Here is a 21,467-nt window from a genome sequence, read left to right as displayed (position 1 = left end):
GCTTTGAAACAGAGATGAGCACCGGCCCCTAGAGTCGGAAACGACTAGCACGCGTGTGCGGGGGAACCTTTACCTTTACCTTTAACCCCTTACTAGCACTGACGATCCGTTACCTTTACCTTTATAAGTTTTTCACGAGCACAATGAAGTGTCCTGGGATTCCCATTTTTCTGAGCGCTTTCCATAGCTGTGTGATCAAAACAATCAAAGGCTTTTCTGTAACCTTATGAAGCAGATACTGACTTCTTTTTTAATATTCTTTGGCTTTCTCGATTATCCAGCCTGCATCGGCAATAACGCCTCCCGTTCCCCGGTCTTTTCTAAAGCCAGCCTGAACATCTGGTTACGTCCCTTTTCACGGAGGGCTCTAATCTCCTTGGTTGAGCATTTGAAATTAAGGATGTTGTACAGTAGTTTGCAGCTTCTGTTAAGTCTCCTTTTTTTGGTATTGAAATGTAAATTGACCTCTTCCGATGGGTCAAGGAGAACCCTGTGCTTTTTCTCCAGATTTGGTGCCGTGGTTTGGTTAGAACACGGATTGATTCCTGTGGATGGCCGTCTTTCTCTTGATAACTCCTTTGATTACATGTTTATGCCCACTTTTTCTGCCTGGGGGAAGTTACTCATTTGTTTTCCTTACTTCCCTTGGTTTACAAAGACCCAGCCTTTTGTGGAGACCTAGCAGTTAGAAAGGGGAAAATAATTATTAAAAGAACCCAGTAATTAAAGCCACGAAACCGACTTCTTCCTAACCCCACATCGGCACTGAGTAAGGAGGAAACTTCCGACTAAAGGAATTTGGGCAACATGCCCAGTCACGAGGGACGGACTGCCCCGTAATTGTAGCTAAATCAAAACGGCACCGTCCCGAGAAGGGCGAGGTGAGGATCCAGTGAGTTGGGAAAGGCATTACCGGCTGTTTGATCAAAACGGTATTAAAAAAGAAAGGATAAAATTAGTGCAAAAGCAAGGCAGTTGCCATACCAACATGTCTTAAATTCCCAAATGTAACGCTAGATTGTGGAAGTTGTTAGACCAACAAAGAAATAAGAACAGCGTTGTGTGCTGACGGGACGGAGCAAGCCACGAGGGACTTTAGAAAATTGGCCTAACCCTCAACGGTGCCTGAGGGTCAGGAGGTCAGTCAATCAAGCCTTCTTTTTGTCGTCCAAGAGCTGCATCGAACAGGCAGTCGGAGAAGCAGCAGATTAAAACGATGGAACATCATCTTGGGTGACCTGCTAGATGTCGGTTCTGTAGATCAGGGGACCTCAACTTTGGCAACTTCTGAGAGTTGAAGTCCACAAGTCTTAAAGTTGCCAAGGTTGAGAACTCCTGCTGTAGATAATATTCTAGCACAAACATCTCCGAACTTGCAGCTTTAAGACTTGCAAGTTTGGAGCCCCCCCCCCTCTGATCTAGTAGGATAATTCCAGTCTTAAGGGCTACAATCATAATGTCATTCAAAACCAGAACTACTCTAAAGATAAAAACCCAAAGCTGGAGAAACTCTATTGCATGACATTATGGTCCATCAAAGATTTAAGCTCTACATTTAAAAGTGCTGCAAAAGGTCACGGAGCAGCCTGGAAGCAGGAATGGAGTCCGCTGTTGCCCACCCGTTGATGCCTTCGCTTCCATCCGGGGGCATCAGACACCTGTGACCAGGCACAGCGTCACGGTCAGGACTCTCCGCTGTCCGAACGGGGGTGGGCTTTTGTCCGGTGCCTTCGCTTGGCCCATCCAGTGCCGCCTCCTTGTCTGGGCAGCAGAACGGCTGGGAACTTGCCTGAAGGGTTACGGCTCCGCTTCCTCCAGGCGTCTTCTGGGCGTCCTCGGCAGGCCCCGGGATGCAAAGGAGCTGATGCCCGCTGGTGGCTTTGTTGTCCCCTTTACAATATCAGCTTCCATGGAGTCCCGGTTCTGCCACTCCCCCGGTTCTGATCCGGGGCCTTGAAGACAGCTGAGCCGCCTGCCAAGCTGGCAAGATGTAAAGTGGGTACTTTCCCCTTAAACGCTGCCCCCCTGAGTTGCTCTGTTCTTTTCCCCCCCTGACCAGGACTCCTTGAACAACAACAGCAGCGGCTGCAACGTGGCTCCCCCCTTGCAGCGGGCCACGTGGCAAGAGACTCTGCTGCACTCCTCCTCTTCCTCCTCCTCCGTCTCCCACGCAGGTGAGTCCCCCGATTTATCTAGAGAACCAAAGAGCCAGAGGCCAAGGGAGGCTTTTGGCTTGGCTCCCTCCCTCGTGCGCTGCTGGGTCCGGTTCCGTGTAGACCTTCAAATCTTGTGGGGAGTTTTCCCAAAGAGTCCTGGTGCAGGGGGGGGCATAACCCCCCTCTCTGGGACAGCCCCTGTTGGAGAGAGGAACAAGCATCAAACGATTGTGTGACAAACATTTTTAACATGAAACAAAGATTTCAACCTTTTTTCCCTTCAAAAGACAAAGCAGCTCACAGTGAGTAAATCCTTCCCCACCAGTTGATCTAATTCTCCTGTGTCTCCACTGGGAGACCCCCAGAAGTGTGTGGGGGGGCCTCTGGCCTGGAAAATGCAAGGGGGGGGGGTTGAAGCTGCACACCCATTTGCCAAGAGGGAGATACCCAGCTGAGGCACGGTGCCTAGCCCCAGTTCAGCAGGTGCCTTCTACCGGAGCTGGGGTGGGGATCGGTGGGGTGGGGTGGGGCAAAACCCCTGTCTGCCCTTCTCCCTCCTCCCTTCCAGCCTTCCGGGGAGGGCACTGAAGGAGATTTCAGGTCTCCGTCTACCAGATGTCTCTGATTAAAGACACGGGCTGGAGATTCCCACTGTATCATGCTGACACGTTCCTTTATTTTTGGTCGGAAAAGGGGGGAAAAATCCCCTCGACTCTCATAGCATCAGGACGCTGCCTTTGATTCAGTTTCCAGACTTTTGTTAAGAACGTAAAATGGTGGCTCGGTTTTTCAAGGCCTAAACGGGGCTGTTGCCTTTTCTCCGCAGAGCGACCGTCTCCCTTGCACGCCTGTCTCCAGGATGGGCCCTGCAGGGACGTCCAGAGCAGCAAAGGGCCGGCTCTGTCCCAGGCCCCTGGCAAGCCCCCACTTTTTGATGCCGAAGGCAATAGCCAGGGTCTGCAGAGAGGCCTCCCTGGGGGGGAGGATTATAACATGAACGTTGTCTCCGGTGACGCCAACCTGCAGCCTCCCTCCGTCTTGACCAGCGCAGCATCTGGGAAGCCCCCTGAAGCTCAGAGCAGCCCTCCGCCCCTGAGTTCGGCCTCCCAGCCCCAAAGCTGCAGCCCTCACAGGTCCCCTGCCACAGAGAGCTACTGTGCCCAGTTTCAGAGGGATGCTGTGGCATGCCAGGAGAAAGAGGAGAGAGCCGGCTTGGCTGGGGACCCAGCAGGGCACAGATCCCCTGGGGGTGGGGTCCGTGCCCCAGTCTCTCAGGACGAGCCTGCCAAGCGCCCTGGGGACGGTGCACCCAGAGAGTCACGTTCCTTAGCATCCCACGCAAGCCCGGTACGAGAAGCGGCTGCCCCACTGAGCTCCGAAGGAGAGGGCACGTTGGGAGGGCTGCCGTCTGCTTCCTCCGATACCACGTCTCCCTCCTCGGACCCCGGCATAGAGGCCGATCTCACCAGCCGGACCTCCAAGGCCTTCCACTCGTGCATCCAGCACAGCGAGGACCTCAGCTCCCCCAGCTCTGACTCCGATGTGGAGGGGGAAATCGAGGCAGCCTTTGCATCCAGTGGGAGCCGCTTGGCCAGCAACATGATCTCCAGCATCTCCGAAACGGAGCTGGACCTGAGCAGCGAGAGCAGCAGCGGCCGTTCCTCCCACCTCACCAATTCCATCGAGGAGGCCAGCTCCCCGGGCTCCGAGGCCGACCTGGAGGCCGACCTGGCAGCCCCGGGCGTGATGGGCCTGAAGGACGCCCTCCTGCTGGATGCCAAGAAGGAAGAGGAGGGCACTCGGCTGCCTGCGGATGAGAGCCTGGCCCCGCTCAAAATAGAGCAGCTCTACGAAGACCCCTCGGTGCCCGTTGAGCAGGCCGAGCTGCCTCCTTCGAGCCGTCTGGAGCTGGAGATCAACCCCGACCACGGTCTGGAGAGCCTGCGACGGTCCTTCTACCTGCCGGTGGGGCGTCAGCTCCTGCGCGACGGGGCGGAAGAGGAAGGGAACAGCGAGTACGATTCTGAATCGGACTCAGAGTCGGAACCGGATCTGAGCGAGGATTCAGACTCCCCCTGGCTGCTTAGCAACCTGGTGAACAAAATGATCTCGGAGGGCTCCTATCCCATCAAGTGTGCCGACGAATGCTTCCCGGCAGCTCACTCCCTCTCCGATACGATTTCTCCGGCCTCTGACCTGGAGCCGGAGTTGCCCAGCGAGGGCCTGAACGACCCCCAGCCCTGCTCCCAGCAGAGCATCGAGCTGGTGGACATGGAGACGCTGCGCTGCTCGCTGCAGGGGGCTGAAGAGGCCCAGCCTGCGGTGGGGAAGGGGCCGCAGGCGGGGGACAGGGGCCCCTACTTGCTCATGAGCAGCTCCACCAACGACGTCATCGCGCCCGTCTTCCCAGGGAGGCCCTACTCCGGCTGCTGCGTGAACCCTGTTGCCCGCAAAACCTTGCCCCCCCGGGAGCCCCCCGGCAAGGAGGAGGAGGAGGAGGAGGAGGAGGAGGACTGTGCCATCGATGGGGACCTGGACTCAGGCATCTTGGAGGACAACGACATGATTGACGACATCCGGTTAGAGCCCAAGGAAGGCCTGGATGTCTCCACCGCCAAGACCAACCGCTGCTTCAGCTTGTCCTACTCCCCCGCGGAGGACGGTGTGCCCTGCTTGGGCAGCCTGGAAGGGTCCCCTTTTGCGGAGGAGCTCTCCCTCCCGCCGCCCGCCGTGGTGCTGGATGACTCCCTGGCCTACGACTCGGTCAAGTACACCCTGGTTGTGGACGAGAACACCCAGCTGGAGCTGGTCAGCCTCAAGCGCTGCACTTCGGTGCTGAGCGACGACAGCGAGCTGCTCCGCGCCTGCGATGCCACCGACCCAGAGGATGCTGCGAGCGACTTTGGGGAAGGGCTGGTGGCCCCCGACGGGCGCAGCTCTTCCTCGGAGGACTCCTCCCCGGAGGCCGACCTCCATTTCTCCAAGAAGTTCCTCAACGTCTTTGTCAACAGCACCTCCCGCTCCTCAAGTAAGTGTCGGACGCTGCATCCCACTCCCCCCCCCCGGTTCCTTTGGACACGCCTGCAGCCATTCATTTAGTGGCAGTTCAAACTTACATCGTCACTGAAAAATGTGACTTAGGACCATTTTTCAGACTTATAACTGTCGCAACATCCCCGTGGTCACGGGATCAAAATTCAGAGGCTTGGCAACTGGTTCATATTTATGACGGTTGCAGTGTCCCCTTTTGTGACCTTCTGACAAACAGAGTCCAGGGGAAGCCAGATTCACTTAACAACCTTGTGACTAACTTAACAACCACAGTGAGTCACTTCAAGCAAGAAAGGTTGTAAGATCGTAAAATGGGGGAAAACTCAATAGCCGTCTCACTTAGCAACAGAAATTTGGACTCAGTTGTGGTCATAAGTCGAGTACTTCCTGTACTTTATTTGCTCCCAAAGACTCTAACCTTTGCTGTCTCCTCCAACTTATTTTGCTGGCTGAGCCACTGCCTCCTGCTGTAGCTGGGTGACGGGTTTTTATCCTCCCGGAGGTTGGTGTCCTCCCCCGCCCTGGCTGCCCCCTCCCTTGAGCGACCATCCCCCCCTCCCCATCTCCTGTGCCTTCTCTGCCCCCAGGCACCGAATCCTTCGGCCTGTTTTCTTGCATGGTGAACGGAGAGGAGCGTGAACAGACCCACCGGGCCGTCTTCAGGTGAGCCGTGGGGAGAGAGAGACGCTGGGGTGCCCCTCCTGCACTGATCCAGGGCAGGCAGTTTGGGGGGGACAGTGGGGGAAGGCAGGAGCCCCTTTGACCAGCGCCTGGCAGGACCCTCTGGCCACGTGCACGGTGCCTTTCCTCGGTGTTCGGGACCTTCGGCTGCCATCAGGCTGGCCTGGTAGCGGTTGACGTCTCCTTTAAGAGGTCTTTATTCGCCATGCGGGGTGGAGCGTCAGTCTCAAATGTCAGTGGAGTGTCTCTCCGTCATCCGGGTCAAAAGGCAACTGGACTTCCTTGGTTTTTTTCCCCTTGAAAACATTTTAGTTCTCATCCAAGAAGCTTCTTCAGTTCTAACTTCAGATCTTCAGTTCTTCAGTTAGAACTGAAGAAGCTTCTTGAAGGGGAAGCGAAACGTTTTCAAGAGAAAAAACTCGCAAGAAAGCCCCGGTGCCTTTTGGGAGAAAGCCCCTTGGGGAGCGCTGGTGTTAATGGCTGTTGGCCAGGAACAGAGAGGAGCGGGGGGGGGGGCAGGCTGGCCCCACAGAAGGAGCAAGTGGGGCCAGGGGGCTACAGTTGTGCGGCTCTCGTGAAATCCCACCCCCCTTCCAGGTTCATCCCTCGCCACGAAGACGAGCTGGAGCTGGACGTGGACGACCCGATCCTGGTTGAGCTGGAGGAGGACGACTACTGGTACCGCGGCTACAACATGCGCACGGGGGAGCGTGGCATTTTCCCGGCCTTCTATGCCCACGAGGTGGTGAGCCAGGCCAGGGACGTGGCAGGTACGCTGCAAGGACGGGCGGGACGAAGGGGGAGAACCTTCCTCTGGAGCTGCCCGTGCTGGGCCTTGCAGTGGCCTCATTTTACAAAGCGGCACTAACACGTCACGCGATTTTAGTCTGTGCCTCTGTTTATATAGCCGAGGATCGTATTAGCTTTTTTGGCTGTCGCCGCACACGGCTGGCTCCTGTTTAAGTCCCAAATCCATAGTTTTGGTACTTTCACAACGTGACGTGAGGTGGAAACCCAGGTCTCTGCCACAAGGACCTTGCAGTCTAAAAACGCAGCATTGCAAAGCAGGACGAAGACTTGGGGGGCCTGGGGATCCCCCATCCGTTCAGTTGATACTCCAGAGGTCCCCGAGGAGATGAAGATGGCGGGGAAAGGCACAAAGCGGGGGCCCGTAGCCCCCTCCAGAGAAGTCCTGGCTTCTTCCAGACTCATCCCCCTTTTTGGTGTGGTCCTCCTGGGGGTGCCGGGGGGGGGGGAAGCGTCACTGCAGGAGGCCAGCCAGGTGTGACGCTGGGCTCTCCTCGCAGGCCTGAAGCGGAACCCCTGCTGGGCGGAGCACTTCAACGTGCAGTTCCTGGGCTCCGTGGAGGTGCCCTACCATCAGGGCAACGGCATTTTGTGTGCAGCCATGCAGAAGGTGAGTGCTGCGGGGTGCTGAGGGTTGCGTGTGTGTGTGTGTGTGTCTGTGCCAGGGCTGCCTTTGCACGGTTGGGCCGAAACAACCCTAAGCAAGAGTCGGTGCAGCACAACAGCCACGTTCACAGACCACCCAGCAGCCTTCTTCCAGCTTTTGAAATTTTATTTATTTCATATGGAGTAACAGAGTACAGCATTAGGGCATAAAATGCACAAAAAACAGCGTGTAAAATGTGTATCAAAATATAAAACACTATTACACTGAATTTCTATGGAGATTCCTAATCGTCCAGGTCATGGATGTCCCAAGGTGCTTATTCAAAAGGCAACTGGACTGCCTTGGTTTTTTTCTTGGAAAACGTTCCGCTTCTCATTCAAGAAGCTTCTTCAGTTCTGAAGGACGGAAAAACGTCTCCAGAACTGAAGAAGCTTCTTGGGCGAGAAGTGAAATATCTGCAAGGAAAAACCAAGAAAGTCCAGTTGCCTTTTGAATAAGCGCCTTCGGGATTACGGTGAATTATTTTTAAAACGCCCAATACAAATGATGAGTAAAATTATGAATAAAATTAAATTTTCTACAAGTGGTTACTAGATTGGCTAAGCCTATATTTAGATCATTTAGCCATTGGGCAACACTGCCCTTGAGGTGATGTAGTTCTTACAGGGCTCCAGGGCGCCGTCTGAGGGGGCATTCCGTCACAATAGGAGGCAAACTTTGTGGCCTGTTCCCACAGCATCAGCATCAACCAAGACCCGCTTTGGATTTCCAAGGTTGGCACCGGGTGTGGTTGCTCTGGGTCCGGCTGAGCGCTGCCCAGTTTCTCCTCGGGAGATCAGAGACAGAGCGGGGGGGAGTTGTACTGGGTCAGACACCAATTTAAACAAATCTGGGTTAAAAGTCGCCCATTCCTGGCGCTGGGCTTATCTCAGAGTCAAAAACTTCTCTAATTGCTGTCCTGGTTTCCGTGGCGAGTTCTGAGATTCGGGTCTGGGTGTTTGATCCTGGCAGTCCTCGTGTGTAGATAATCATCGTCTGGCCTCCCATTTCTGCCCATCCTTTTTAAGGCTGATTGTCTTCTTCCAGCTTACGGGATGGCTTGGTTGACGCCATGTTCTGAGCCAATAGCGGTAGCCCTTAGACTTATATACCGCTTTACACGGCTTTACAGCCTTCTCTAGGCGGTTTATGGAGTGAGCATCTTGCCCCCCCCCAGAATCCGGGTCCTCATTTGACCGACCTCGGAAGGACGGAAGGCGGTGTCCACCTTGAGCCGGTCAGGATCGAACTGCCCAACTGCTGGCAGCCGGCAGTGGGCAGAATTAGCTGCAGTCCCGCCTTCTAACCACGGCGCCATCCAGGCTGTGCCAGAAGGAGCCCTGGCGTGGCGCTTAACACGGGTGCTCCCTGCTCTGGCATGCCTGGCTGGCCGTCCCTTCTCCCGAGCCCCACGGCCTCCCCTGGGGAAGAGGCTGAGGTGGCCCTGTTGCGAGGGCTCTCCCTCCCTGCCTGCCCCTCTCTGCAGATTGCCACCACGAGGAAGCTGACCGTCCACCTGAGGCCTCCGGCCACCTGTGACCTGGAAATCAGCCTGCAAGGCATCAAGCTCACACTGACCGTCAACGAATACAGTCAGGAGGAAGAGGTGAGGGTCTGCCCTGGGGAGGAGGCGAGGGGGGCACTGGAAGGGGAGGGGGGTCCCACCTCGTGCAGCTGCAGTCTCGGCTCTACCTGTCTTCCTGCTCACCTGCTCAGAGGGAAGAGTTAGTTCAGTTGTTGGGGAAATCGGGGTGTGTGTTTTTGTGTTGTGCAAACTCTGTTTCGGTCACCCCTAAATGTTGGTTAACTTGTTAACCAGGTGAAGCGGGCTGCGGGACGGCCTGGACTGAGGCCAGGAGGGTGCAGCCATTGTGCTCCGGCCGGTGGGAGGGCAGGATCAGACTTAGGGTGATGCCCGTCACCTTGCCCCTGGCCAGGCCTAGGCCAGCTGCCTGGAGAGGAGGGGAAAACCTTTGGGGGGGGTAGCCACCAGCTGCTCTTTGCCCTCCCCACAGATGGCCTGGATTCCCCCCCTCTGCCACCTCTTTGCCCCAGAGATGCCAGGGGCAGAGGCAGGGCTGTGCCCAGAACTATCCTGGGCACCATTTTAAAGGCTTTGGGGCACAAGACTGACCGGCTGTAATGCTGGTGGGGCCCCTAATGTCCGTGCCCAACTCCACGGATGGCAGGGGCACAGGGCCTCTGAGTGGGCACGAGGGCCAGGTCAGCGACTCTGGAAAGGCCCGGCTGCTCAGGGCTGGTCAGGGGCGGCTGGCACGGCTGATGTCAAGTTTCCGACGTCTGGCTTTTCAAGTGACTCTGAGGCATCGTTTACCTTAAAAGTCCTTTACTAGCCTAATACTCGCTGCCTCCCTCCTAGTTGGAGCGCTGCAGCCATTTCTTCCAGATGAAGAACGTCTCCTTCTGCGGCTGCCACCCTCGCAATAGCTGGTGAGTGGCTCCTTCTCGGAAGGGGTGCCCGCTTGGGAGGGCACGTGCTGAATTGGCAGGTTCCCCCCCCGAGAGGGAAGTGCACCAGTGTGTGCGGGGGGGGGGCAGCTCTCTTTGCAAATGGGCCACTGGAGCCCTCTTGTGGGTCTGGGGCCCCACCCTTGGCAGCCGCCCTGCCTGCTCGGCCTCACCTGCGGCTGGTCTTCCCTTGCAGCTATTTTGGGTTCATCACCAAGCACCCCTTTCTCAGCCGTTTTGCCTGCCACGTCTTCGTTTCGCAGGAGTCCATGCGGCCCGTGGCCGAGTGTGTCGGGTAAGTGGGGGCGGGGGGGAGGAGGCCCTGCTGCGGCAACGTTGGTGCAACCCAAGAAGGCAGAGTGGCCCAAAGAGCAGCTGGCACCCCCCCTCCGTGGGGCAGAGCAACCCTTCGGGCTGGGAGGAGCCTGATTGGCACGACGGACCCTAAGTGGCCGGACCAAGTGCCAGGGGCCCAGCGGCCTCCAGTCTCAGGGGGCAGACGGCTGAGCGGCAATCCTGCCCCTTCCCCTCCTTTGCTGGGGGAGCCAGTGGGGGTGGGCTGGGCGAAGGCGCATCAGGATGTGGCTGTGCCCTGTAGAGAGGTGAGGTGGGGTCCCGGGCATCTTGGGCATGCAGAGAGATCCCCCAGGCAGGGGTCTGGATAGTAGCAGCAGCAGCAGCCCCTCCTAGGGCACAAGGGCAGCCCCCCTCGCCTTGGGGCACTGCTGGGACCTGGCCTGAGCTAGGCACGACCGCAAGGGGCATCCCTGGCGCGGGTGAAAGCGGGTGCCGTGGGGAGGCCCTCCGTGGGTCCTGTGGACATATTGCGCCAAGCTGCAGTTCCCCCTCTCAGTGTTGGTGGGGGGAGTTTGGTCTCCTTGAAAGAAAGGGGGGATTAGGGGAGCCTGGAGGTGGGCGTGCCTGTGCGCTCTCCCCTTTCTCTTGGGGGGTTCCTAGCTAAGTGGGGGAGGGCAGGCATACGTGGCCTCCTCCCCCACTGACCAGGGGTACTAACTCAGCTCTTCCTCCTCTTTGTAGCCGCGCCTTTCAGGAATACTACCAGGAGCATCTTGAGTTTGCTTGCCCCACAGAAGACATTTACCTGGAGTAGGACGTGAGCTGGAGGGTAGCCCCCTCCGCCCCCAGGTTTCACGCCCCTCCAGAGAGAGACGGGCCCACGACTTCCCTGCACGAGTGGGACCCAGCACTGGGGGCTTGGGGGGCCCAGGTGGTCTGGTGGGCATCTTGCCCTCTCTTTCCTCCCTCTCTCCCCTTTCCCCAATTATCCCCCAGCCCCCCACCCCCCAGCGTGGCCAGGGGGCAGCCAGAGGGCGCTTCGCAGGGAGGAAATGGGGGGGGGCTGTAGGACCCGTTAGGACCCTGAGAAGCAATAGCTTTCCTGCTTGTTTTTTTTGGGGGGGGGCTTCCCAAGAATGATGGCCTTTGTATGAGGTCCTTTGTTTGGGCTGGAAGGAAGGCTGGGAGGGGGGGGGACGGGCAAGCGGAGATGGCTCCTCCCTCAGAGAAGGCTTGTTTGGGGAAAGGGCTCCCACCTGCCAACCACCCTTCATTCCTCCTTGTGGGGGAGGGCAAGGGCACTGTGTGCCTCCCCCATTCTGCTCCCCACCTCCCTGCTCTGCTTGGCCTCGCTGCTCTGGCTCCCCCTCCCCTCCAGTAAGTCGGTTTTTCAGGAAGAGGGGCTGTATGTGTGCACACACCTCCCCCCATCACTTACCACAGGACTGACCCCCCCCACAGCTGAGTTGGGGGGAGTGCAAGATAGCACCCCGCATGCTGCATGGCAGCTGGGAGCTCAGAGGGCAATTCTGCACGCAGCTCCTTGGCGGAAGTGGGGAAATGGGGGTCCACCTGTTTTGGGGGGGAGGGCTCCACTTCTGGTGGTGGGGGGAGAGGAGGTGAGCAACATTGCAGGACTATTTCACTCATCACCATTTGCAGAGAACCAAGGAGCCCTACGCTAGTTTTGTTGGCTGAACCCAGGACACTGGTAGAGGGTCAGCCTGGCTGCAGGCCTCTCGGCAGACCCCCTCCCCGCCTCTCTTCTCCGCCACCCCCCCCCTTGCTCAATCCTGCTGTGCCTGGTGAACGCATCCGCTTGCCAGCCCGCCTGCCTCGGCTCAGTCCGGGCTGAGCGATTAGTGCCCACCGCTGTCTGTTCACGTAACGATATTTATCTGTAACTTCACCCACCAGGAGCAGCGAATTGTACAAACCTGAATAGGGCCCCTCCCTACTCACTGCCTCGTCATGAGTTGGACTTTCAATAAAATATATGCTTGGTGTCACCCCGTGGCTGTGTGATTGGGGCATTTGGGGTGAGCTCCTGCGCGTGCCGGCCGTGCATACATGTGGCCTGGAGAGAAAAACATACGAAGAACAGAGACGCAGGAGCTGGGTAGGGCCCGTCTCGAGAAAAGAAGGACCGGGGGGGGGGGGAGGACACAGGACAGCAGTCTTCCACTATTTGAGGGGCTGCCGCAAAGAAGGGGGGGCGGTGTTTCAGCCTATTTTCCAAAGCACCTGAGGGCAGGCCCATAAACAATGGAAAATAATCCAGGAGAAATCCAACTGGGAATTAAGAAGTTTCCTGACAGTGAGAACGATTAACCGGTGGAACCAAAGTTGCCTCCAGAAGTTGTGACGTTTTGAAGGAGAGACAGGACGGCCACCTGTCTGAAATGGCGTAGGGTCTCCTGCCTGTGCAGGGGGCTGGACACTCCTTCAACAGGCCAGCCTAGGGGGCTTCTGAATGACCCCAAATGGCCAGATGGCAGAAGCCGGCCTCCTCTGGCATGTCTGGGAACGGCCAGGCACGAGGTCTCCCAGGTCAGAGTGGTGGAAATGGGGGGGAGGGGGAGGACACGGGGACGGCACCATGGCCTGGGCCCGGCTGTGCCGAGAGTCCCAACGCGCAGCTCAGCAGGCGCGCACTGGCTGGCTCCCCACGGCCCTGGCTTAGCAGTGCCTTTGAACTGCAGCTGTGCAGGGCAAAGCATGGATACCCATGCAGGTGGCCTCCACCTTATGGCTGCAAGTAGGTCGTCATTAAGCAAGGCAGTTGTGAAGTGAGTCACACCCAGTTTTATGATCTTTTTGCCACAACTTAAAACAAATCTCTGCAATTGTTAGTTGCCGGAAGCCACAAATGGCAATCGTGTGACACACACACACACCCAGGACGCTGCAACCGTCGTAAGTACATGCTGGTTACCAAATGCCTGAACTTGGCCATGTGACCTTGGGGATGCTCCACGGTCATAAGTGTGAGAACCGGTCATAAGTTAATTTTTACACTGCTTTGGCAACTTTGAACGGTCACTAAACCAGTGGATGTAAGTTGAGAACTATCTGTACCGCCACAGCATTGAATCCCTCCTGTCAAAACTGCCCCCTCTCTGCCAGCCTGCCATGGACCCTGGGGGGGGGGGGAAGGAAGCCGGGTGGGCCAGAGGGAAAAGGGGAACCGAAGTGTCAGAACACACGCACACGCACGCACACACACACGTGCAGCCTTCCAGGTCGCTTCTTTGGGTGAGGGAGGCCACCGTGCAGAGTGGCCCTTTCCAAAAACGTCTCTTGTGAACCCGATTGGGCAAGGAGAGGGACCCAACGGGAAGGGCCCAAGGGGGGAAAGTTAACTGGGGAAAGTCTGGTGTAAACTCTCAGTCCTGGCTCTGCGCTACTGTAATTTACTTATTATAGTAAAATATCCCTTTCTCAACAATCGGAGTTAAGGACCGTTCTTACTTAGAAGCCCACCTCTAAATAGTGCCAATAACCAAACAACAGCCCAGTGATTTCTTATAAATTTATTACATAATAATAATAATAGTAGTAATAATAATAATAATATAAGAAACATAGATCTCTGTGTGTAGTGAGGGGGGCATTATCACAACATCGGGTCAGGAGGGGAGTTGGCCAGGCCTCCCTTATTCTGCAGATGGACTTCCTCAGGAAATCGGTATAAAATAAGGGGTGATGTCAAACTGACCCTGTCAATTAATAAACCTTCAGCCAAACCAAGGGGGGGGAGCAGCAGAGGGGGGGCATGAGGTGGGGACAGATGGGGGTGGAGACCGCAAGCCTCGTCCGTGTGCGTTTTGTCCTGGGACGCAGAGCTGGGAGCCCTGCGTTTCTGGCCCCTCCAGGCAGCAACTGCTGGAGCTCCTGGCCCTTTGGGGGGGGGGGGACAGAGGTCCCTGCCTGTTTCCAAAGCCCGGAGAGGCAAATGGGGAATTAAAGGACTGCATGAAGACCCCGACGAAAAACCAGCAACCCTAAGAAAATCCCAAAGCAAAACCTCGTGACCCAACTTTATCCAGCAGGTAACAAAAGTCATTGAGAAGTCATGCTCCGGGGCAGCTGAGGCTCACGCCTGGTGGGGAGGGTCTCAGGAGGACTCCCCCCTCCCAGGAGCCCCGCCGGCCTTCTCTGGGATGGCTTTGGGAATGGAGGAAGAGGTTTGCTGGGAGGACCTAGAGGACGGGCGGAGGCCAAGTGGGTGAGATCTGAACCAGGGACGGGCAAGCCGGCGCATGCGAGCGGCGTGCTTCGCTCCAGCTGGGGAGGGTCGGCGGCCTGGATGCCAAGGCCAGGGACGCCGAGAGGGGCACAAGCGGGTCCTTCTTGCCAAGCAGCCAGTTTAAGCGCGGCAGGAGAGGAGGGCGGCCATCACCCCGCCTCCTGTGGCAGCCAGGGAAGCGAAGGCAGAAGCGGACAAGGGAGGGTGCCGAGCGGGGTGTGACTCGCACTGGGGTCTGGGGTGCTGCGGGGGAAGGAGTCGAGCGTTTTCACAAAGGGGTGAGCCAGCAGCTGGCCGGACAGGCAGCCCAGGCCTTCTTCCCTGCTGCCTCCCCTTCTTGCGCTGGAGGTCCGGTCCCCTTGCAAAGCTGAACCACAAGGAAGAGGATGCTGTGGCTTTTCCGTGGACTGCCGTGGCTGTGCCCTCAACGGTGGCTGCTTCTCCTCTGGAGAGTGGCAGCGGCCCCTTCCCTGCTCTGTGCAGCCAATTCTTTGAATTTACGTTTAAGGATCGAGGTACCAGATCAAAGTGGGGACCTTCCCTGCCTCTTGCTGGGGACCCAGTGGGTGGGTCGGCCTGGTCTGCTTCGGCCCTTCGGGGGAGCGACTGGGAAGGTCCTCGCCTGCTGGAGACCCCCCCCCCAGCGAGCTGCGGGACATCAAGCGGGGCTATTTTTCGTATTTGGGAAAGCCGGGGGGGGTGTCCAAGGGGTTGTTTCCACCCTACCCGGCACAAGAGTACATTGGCCGTTTCCCTGGAGGACAACCTTCCCCAACCTGGTGCCCTCCGAGCACGTCGGGCTTCCAATCCTCTCTCTGCAGGCCGGCAGGGAGCCCTCCGGGTCCGGCCCAGGGGGCGACCCTGCTCCGGGGACGCTTCCTGGCGCCGCTGGGCTCTCGGCTCGGCTGGGGAGGGGCTTCCCGCCCCCGTCAGCGCAGCCCGTTCCGCCCCCAGCCCGCTGCACGGACGGAGCCTCCGTCTGAAAGACGAGGGGCTCGCGAAGAGGGGAGCGTCTCCCCGCGGGGAATTAGAAACACGAGCTGCGTTTCTCTCGGGGTGCCGCGAGGCGTCTTTGCACACAACCCTCCGCGCACGGCGGTCCACCAAGGTTAGGCGGCCTCTCTGCACAGTCCGTGGCCCCCCACCCATTACGGGAGAGGGGCCCCCCAAAGTGGGGGGCTGGCTTTGAGGAAAGCAGGGGTTGGGCTTCCGCCTGTATTTCGAGCCCTGGCCTTTGTTTGGGGGGGGGGGCGGGGGGAGAGGAGGGATTCTGTCTCAGAGGAAGAGGCTCGAGCGGTTCCTTGCCAAAGCCGGCCCTTGGGAGGTCGGGGGTCTCAGGCTGCACTTGCCTTCGCCTGGCCCAGCACAGCCAAAGGGCCCAAGGGGGCGCCTCAGCATCAGGAGTGGGCCGGGCTCCGCGGTCCCTCGTGGGATGCCTGCCGTCGGGACTTAGCCGTGGTGGCCCCGCTCCGGTCAGCCGAGGCCTCCGGGGCGCACTGGGGGCGTCACGCAGTGTTTGCGAACACAGTTACGGCTGCAGCTGCTTAGCGGGAGGGGCTGGTCGGCCCCCCACAGGCGAGGGGGGGCTGCGTGGACCTCCTTGACTGGCAGGAGAGCAAAAGCATATCCTGCGCCCCTCGGGGGGAGGGGAGCCAAGCGCCGGGGAGGGGGTTCCCCGATCAAAAGGAGGCCTCCAGCTTCCCCAGTCCCGAAGCGAACTTCCTGCAGACGAGGGGGGGGGGGAGACAAAGAGGGGTCTGCAGTCTTCGGGCCTCCGCGGGGAGGAGGCCGGGCAGGCGGGCGGGCAGACGCGTCTCCTCTGGTCCCAGAAACAGCTGCGCAAGGGACGGAGACACCGAATCCACGGATCGTGGAGCGGAGAAAGCGCCTGCCTCACGTGGGCACGGGTCTTGGGCAGCCTGATATACCTCCCTGGCCTTGGGAAGAAAACGGGGGGGGGGCTAAGGGCCATTCCGGGGCAGAGCTTGAGGGGGGGGGACCCTCGCTTTCTGCCCACCGCAGCCCCAACGAGCCAATGCCGGCAGTTCCAGAAGAATCAGGGAGGGGGAAGGTTACATGTTTCTTTGGGCCTCCGAGACCCCCCCCCAAAGAGGAGGGTCAGAGACCCCCACTCTCCGGAGAGGGGCAGAAAGCTTAAAAAAACCTTTTGAAATCCAGGTGGGATTGGCTGTTATTTATGAGGACCCGGTTTGATCTTGCCTATCTTTGATATTTGCTTTTTCCTTCTTTGGCATCTGCTCTTGGGGGCAGCTACACGCCCTTCCCCACCCGAGGGGCTCTCCCGGAGGGGGGAGCCAGTTTGTGGGGTTGGGCCCACAGAGCAATCCTTAAAGATGGGAGGGGCAGAAAGGCGGGTCAATCGTGAAGCCAGGAGGCAGCCCAGAAGGAAGGACCCAGAGGGGCCCCTTCAAAGGGCCCGGAGATGCTTCCAGGGTCCTGGCCCTCGTTCTGGCCAGGAGACACCCCCCCCCCGGAAAAGGGCCTTTCCTGGCCCACTTTGTAAAAGTGGGACAAAAGGACTTTTTAAGAAGAGACTGACAGCCGCTTGTCTGAAACGGTAGAGGCTCCCCTGCTTGAGCAGCGGGTTGGACTAGAAGACCTTAGGGGGTCCTTTTAACTCTTGTTCTGCAAAAGGTGCCAAGGGCTGGGCGTGCGCAGCTGATGGAGGGCGCACAAGGTCCCCAGTGGGGTTTGCTTTCTGAGAAGCTGTCCCCAACACACCACAGTAACTGGGGATGATGGGAATTGCAGCCTGACACGGTTGGAGAGCACCAGATGTGGGGTTGCCCCTGCATTTGCTTCGTTTAAAACTGCTTTATCACCGAGTTTGTGGGTGACGTTCATTGCTTTAAAATGGGCCTTCAAATTTTGGAATTGGAACATGGCTGGTTTTTCTCCTGCGACTGGGAAGATCTAAAATTGGGTAGTGCCACCATGGAGGATGCCTGTCCAGGGAGGGGCCTGGCCCCTCCTCTCTCACTTCCCTAAGGGGGATCAATTCTGGGAGAATGGGGGGAGGGATGAGAGGAATTGCAGACAGGTCTGGTGACTTCTGGGCATTGCAGGTCAATGGATCGGGGAGGCCTGGCACGGCAAGAAGAGAGCAGCCCCCCCAGGCTAAAATGGCCCCCTGCCGGGTTTTTCTTGGGCCTTCAAGCTGGCAGCCCCCTTGGGGAAAGAAGCCGTGCACTTGCCAGCCCCCCTGCCCTTCTACAGAGAAGTTTGGAGGAGTCCTTGGCAGGAAGGAGGTTTCTGTTGGAGATTTGTTAAAAATGGGGGAGGGGGAAGCTGGCAAAGGCCAGGCATCTATGAGGGTGAGTGAGGGTCCCCCTCTTCTTCCCTCTAGCACCAGAAAATTTAGTGACCCTGCAAAGGAACTGGCCAGGCTGCCCTAGACGGAGGCTCTTGGTCTGACCCTTGGAGGTATCTGGTGCCCGTCTCTTTCCCACAGCCTGTTCCAGAGTCCCAGGCCTGCGACCCCTCTGGGTCTGGGGAGTGGCCACAAGGGGGGGGGGAGGGGGCTCCTTCCAAGCACAGCCTGGCTCAGCCTCCCCCGTCCCCCCCAGTCGCATCTAGGTTGAGGCGCTCTGCTCTGGGATGGCTGGGCAGCCACGTCCAGGCTGGATGGTGGGGCGGGAAAACAGCCGCTCCGTTTTGGGGTAGCCACAGAGATCCGGGAGGCTCCGGCGGCACCTTTGGACCCATTCTTATCTTAAGGTTATATCTTCAGAATAAAAATGGGCTCAGGTACCGCCGGGTCTCCTCCGATTTTAGGCCAGGGCTATAGGGAGCGAACCGCCCCCCCCCCAGGAGCAGAAGGTTGAGGGCAGGGAGGCCACGGGTGACCAGAGCTCAGCTCTTTGGCCTCTGAAGGAAAAGCCCAGGATGGGGACAGACCAGGGGGGACCCGAGACTGCCCCCAGCTGGCAACCCCTCAGGACTGCCGTTCCTTCCCCGGGCTCTGCAAAGTGTTGGGGACCCCTGCCCTCTGTGATGGTTTTGGGTGCAGCAGCTCCGCGGCTTGGGCTCCCTGGCCAGAGGGGTGGGGGTGGGGGGAAGGCTAAAGGTTCCTTCCAGTCTGCAATTCTCTGCTCTTGGGCAAGGAGAAGACCATTTTGATTGTGTGTGTGTGTGTGTGTGTGTGTGTCGAAGGGGGGAAGCAGCTACTCTGGTCAGGGCCCGTCCAGCAAGAATGGAAGACTTCACACGTTCCCGAGAAGCCAGTGCAATGTTGCCTTTTTTTGTGTTGCTTCCTCCCCAAATCTTTAAAATCCAGAACATCTAAAAGGAACTTTTAAAAGATTCTCTCTTTCCCCCCCCCCCCCCGCCACATTCATTCCGTCACTAAAAACTCCCACAAGCATTGCAGGAAGGAGCCCCCAGGCCCCCCCTCCTCCCCCCCCAGCAAGACAGAGCTTCAGTCAACCGTAACTAAACAAGGTGGCTATAGATATAGATATATAGGTATTTGTTCTTTTCCCCCCTTTTCAAATATATAGCTGATTAAAAAGATGCAAAAAGGAGTGGCTAGGACAGAGAGGTGGGTGGGATCCTGTGTTGGGCATCCTCTCCTTGGGGTCCCCAAACCCACAGAAATGCAGAGAGATTAAGAGACCCCCTTCGACGTGTTCCGCACCCCAAAGCCAAACGAGGCCTCCCCCCTCCCCACGAAGGCTGGCAAAGCAGCAGCTGCCGGATCCACCCTTCGCCTCGCTTTGCGCCCCAAGCATGCTTCGATCCATGCGACATCAGTCCCGCTCGCTCACTCGCGCGCCAGGGCACGGCAGCGGTCCTCCAGACGGCAGCGCCTGCTCTCCACGGGGTGCCTCTCCTGGTCTCCTCCTCCTGGCCCTGCTGGGTCCTGGTGGGGCAGGGCCAGGGGGTCCAGGGCTGGGGGTGGGTGGGGTAGGAAGTGGGATGGATGGGGACCCTACTGACCGGTGTTCCCACTTCTGCCCCTTGACCTCTCTTAGGAGCTCCTGCTGACCTTCACAGGGGGAATTCCTCCAGCAGCAGTCGCTTGGGTGCCAGCGAGGCTCCCTGCGGCCAATGCACAGAGCCCCTCCCCCCAAAGCCCCCACTGGCCCGTCAGCATCTGCCTTCTGAAGGCCGAATGCAACGCAAGCAGCCGCAGCACCACAACGTACAAATACTGTTAAGGCCCGGCTGGAGCCTTGCAACCCCAGCACAAGGACCCCCTTCCCATCTGAACACCTCGCCCCTCTGACCTCCACTCGGGGCCCATGCCAGGCACTCCACGTGGGCAGGACACGCTACCGGGGTGTTCTCCAAGAGGGGAGCGCCTCTCCTTCCCCAGAACCGCCTGTCCTGCAGTGACTCTCTTGGGGAGGGGGTGAGCTTCTGTGGTCCATGCTTGTTCCCGAGGAAGGGAGTCTGCACCAGGGTGCCCGGGGCCCTGTGGGATGGGAGGGAGAGGAGGTGGCTGCCCACCTGCCGGCCCCCCGTCTTTCAGTGCAGCAGTTGGAGCAGGGCAGGAAGAGCATCCGGGGGGCTCCTGTCTACTGGCCTAGCAGGAACGGCCCCGCCTGCCCCTGAGTGACACGGCCCCGGGAGAGGAGCCCGGGACGCCGGGATGGTCAACTGTCTGCCAGCTGCTTGAGTGCCCGCTCAATGTTCATGCGGTGCCCCACCCGCGTCACCCCCAGCTCCACAAAGTCCTCCTTGGTCAAGGCGGGCAGGTGGGTGCCCTCAATTTCATTGTCCTCAAATTTGTCTCGATGCTCCACCAGGTTAATGCTCTCCAGCCAGTCCCCCACGTCGTATTTGTTCCAGAGCTGGAGGGGCTTCTGCATGAAGGGCCGCGGGGGGTGGAGGGAATGCAAGGGGGGCCCCGGGGAAGGGGAGGGGGAGGGGGAGCGGCTCCGGGCACTGACGCTGCGCACCACGAAGCGTACCTCCTTGGGTTCATGTGGGATGGAGAGGCTGGAAGATTTGAGGATGGTGGGCGGGGTGAGCCCGTAGGGCCGGACGGTGCTCAGGGGGTCTGTCCTATCCAGGGCAGGCTTTACCGGACTGGGAGTGCGGCGGGTCACAGGGTAGCGGCTGCCAGGACGCACGGTGTAGGTGGTGCCGGAGCTGCGCTGGGAAATGGTGCTTAGTTCTCCTAAACTACTGAAAAGTCTGCGAAGACAGAGAGAGACAGAGGGAAAAGCAGTGGTGAGAGAGGCGCCAGACATAAGACGGGTGCACAGACACACATTCCCCACACAACCAGCAAGGCCACAGATTCTGCAGAACCCACAGGGGAGGCACCCCTGCCAAGCACCCCTCCTTGAGCTCTCCCACATGGGTCCTCCTGTGCAGGCTTCCCCTCCCAGACACCCTGCAGGCTGGTTGGGTGGCGGACACTACCCAGGAACTGACGCCCCCCACCCCGCAGCTTTCCAAAGCTAAAATTAGCCTCCTAAGCCCCCCTCGGTCTTTAATTCCGGAGGCCCACAACCTTCCCCTGCAGCAGAGGTGGAGCTGGGGGGAGCAGGATCTCCGGGCAGAGAGAAACCTATCCTGAGGAGCACCAGGGGTATTCGTCTAAAATGGTATAGGATTTCCTGCTCGAACAGGAGGGTGGGCTAGGAGACCTCCAAGGTCCCTTCCGACTCTGTTATTCTCTTAAGGCTCCTTGGCTCAGCTTCAGACACGATGTCCCACGTAAGAATTCGCCTGCCTGGAAGGGAAGACTGGCTACTCTCACGTTGGGTGTTTTTCACCCACTCTGGAAACACCCAGGACTCCGGAAGCTTTGCTCAGGGTAGACCGAGGGGGAGTATTGGGGCAGTCAGCCTTTCCGAGAGAGGGGATTGTGTTCCTCCATGTGTAGACCGGGGGCCTCCAAACTTGGCCGCTTCAAGACTTGTGGACTTCAACTCCCAGAGCTGCTGGGATGCATGCTGGCTGGGGAATTCTGGGAGTTGAAGTCCACAAGTCTTCAAGTGGCCAGGAGACCCCCTGCTGTAGGCCATTTCCCTGTAGGAAACAAAAGGGTGTGGTGGAATCTGTAGCTGAAGTGTGTGCGGGGGTGGTATTAGAGAGACCATCTAGACTATCTGCAGAGGAGGGGGCAAAGGAGACC

General features: G+C 58.4%; 2 protein-coding genes across 2 annotated transcripts in view; one reads left to right on the top strand and one right to left on the bottom strand.

Annotated features, from left to right (window-relative positions):
• Positions 1–11,137, top strand: part of MAPK8IP2 (mitogen-activated protein kinase 8 interacting protein 2) — a gene marked incomplete at its 5' end in the record, with an annotated part of 28,986 nt that extends 17,849 nt beyond the window's left edge. The window contains 9 exons of the mRNA XM_081330306.1: positions 2,060–2,174; positions 2,983–5,184; positions 5,795–5,870; positions 6,486–6,658; positions 7,196–7,305; positions 8,828–8,947; positions 9,722–9,792; positions 10,007–10,105; positions 10,849–11,137. Of these exons, the coding sequence (XP_081186432.1) occupies positions 2,060–2,174; positions 2,983–5,184; positions 5,795–5,870; positions 6,486–6,658; positions 7,196–7,305; positions 8,828–8,947; positions 9,722–9,792; positions 10,007–10,105; positions 10,849–10,921 (3,039 nt within the window). The 3' untranslated portion in view covers positions 10,922–11,137. The remainder of the gene's footprint in view (positions 1–2,059; positions 2,175–2,982; positions 5,185–5,794; positions 5,871–6,485; positions 6,659–7,195; positions 7,306–8,827; positions 8,948–9,721; positions 9,793–10,006; positions 10,106–10,848) is intronic.
• Positions 11,138–19,974: 8,837 nt separating this feature from the next.
• Positions 19,975–21,467, bottom strand: part of SHANK3 (SH3 and multiple ankyrin repeat domains 3) — a gene marked incomplete at both ends in the record, with an annotated part of 518,002 nt that continues 516,509 nt past the window's right edge. The window contains one exon of the mRNA XM_081330688.1: positions 19,975–20,518. Coding sequence (XP_081186814.1) covers positions 19,975–20,518 — 544 coding nt within the window. The remainder of the gene's footprint in view (positions 20,519–21,467) is intronic.

The sequence above is a fragment of the Vipera berus genome (assembly GCF_964194415.1).
Source record: "Vipera berus genome assembly, chromosome: 6".
Classification (NCBI taxonomy): Eukaryota; Metazoa; Chordata; class Lepidosauria; order Squamata; family Viperidae; genus Vipera; species Vipera berus.
The sequence above is the reverse complement of the archived record's forward strand: the minus strand, read 5'-3'. Positions and strand labels throughout refer to the sequence as shown.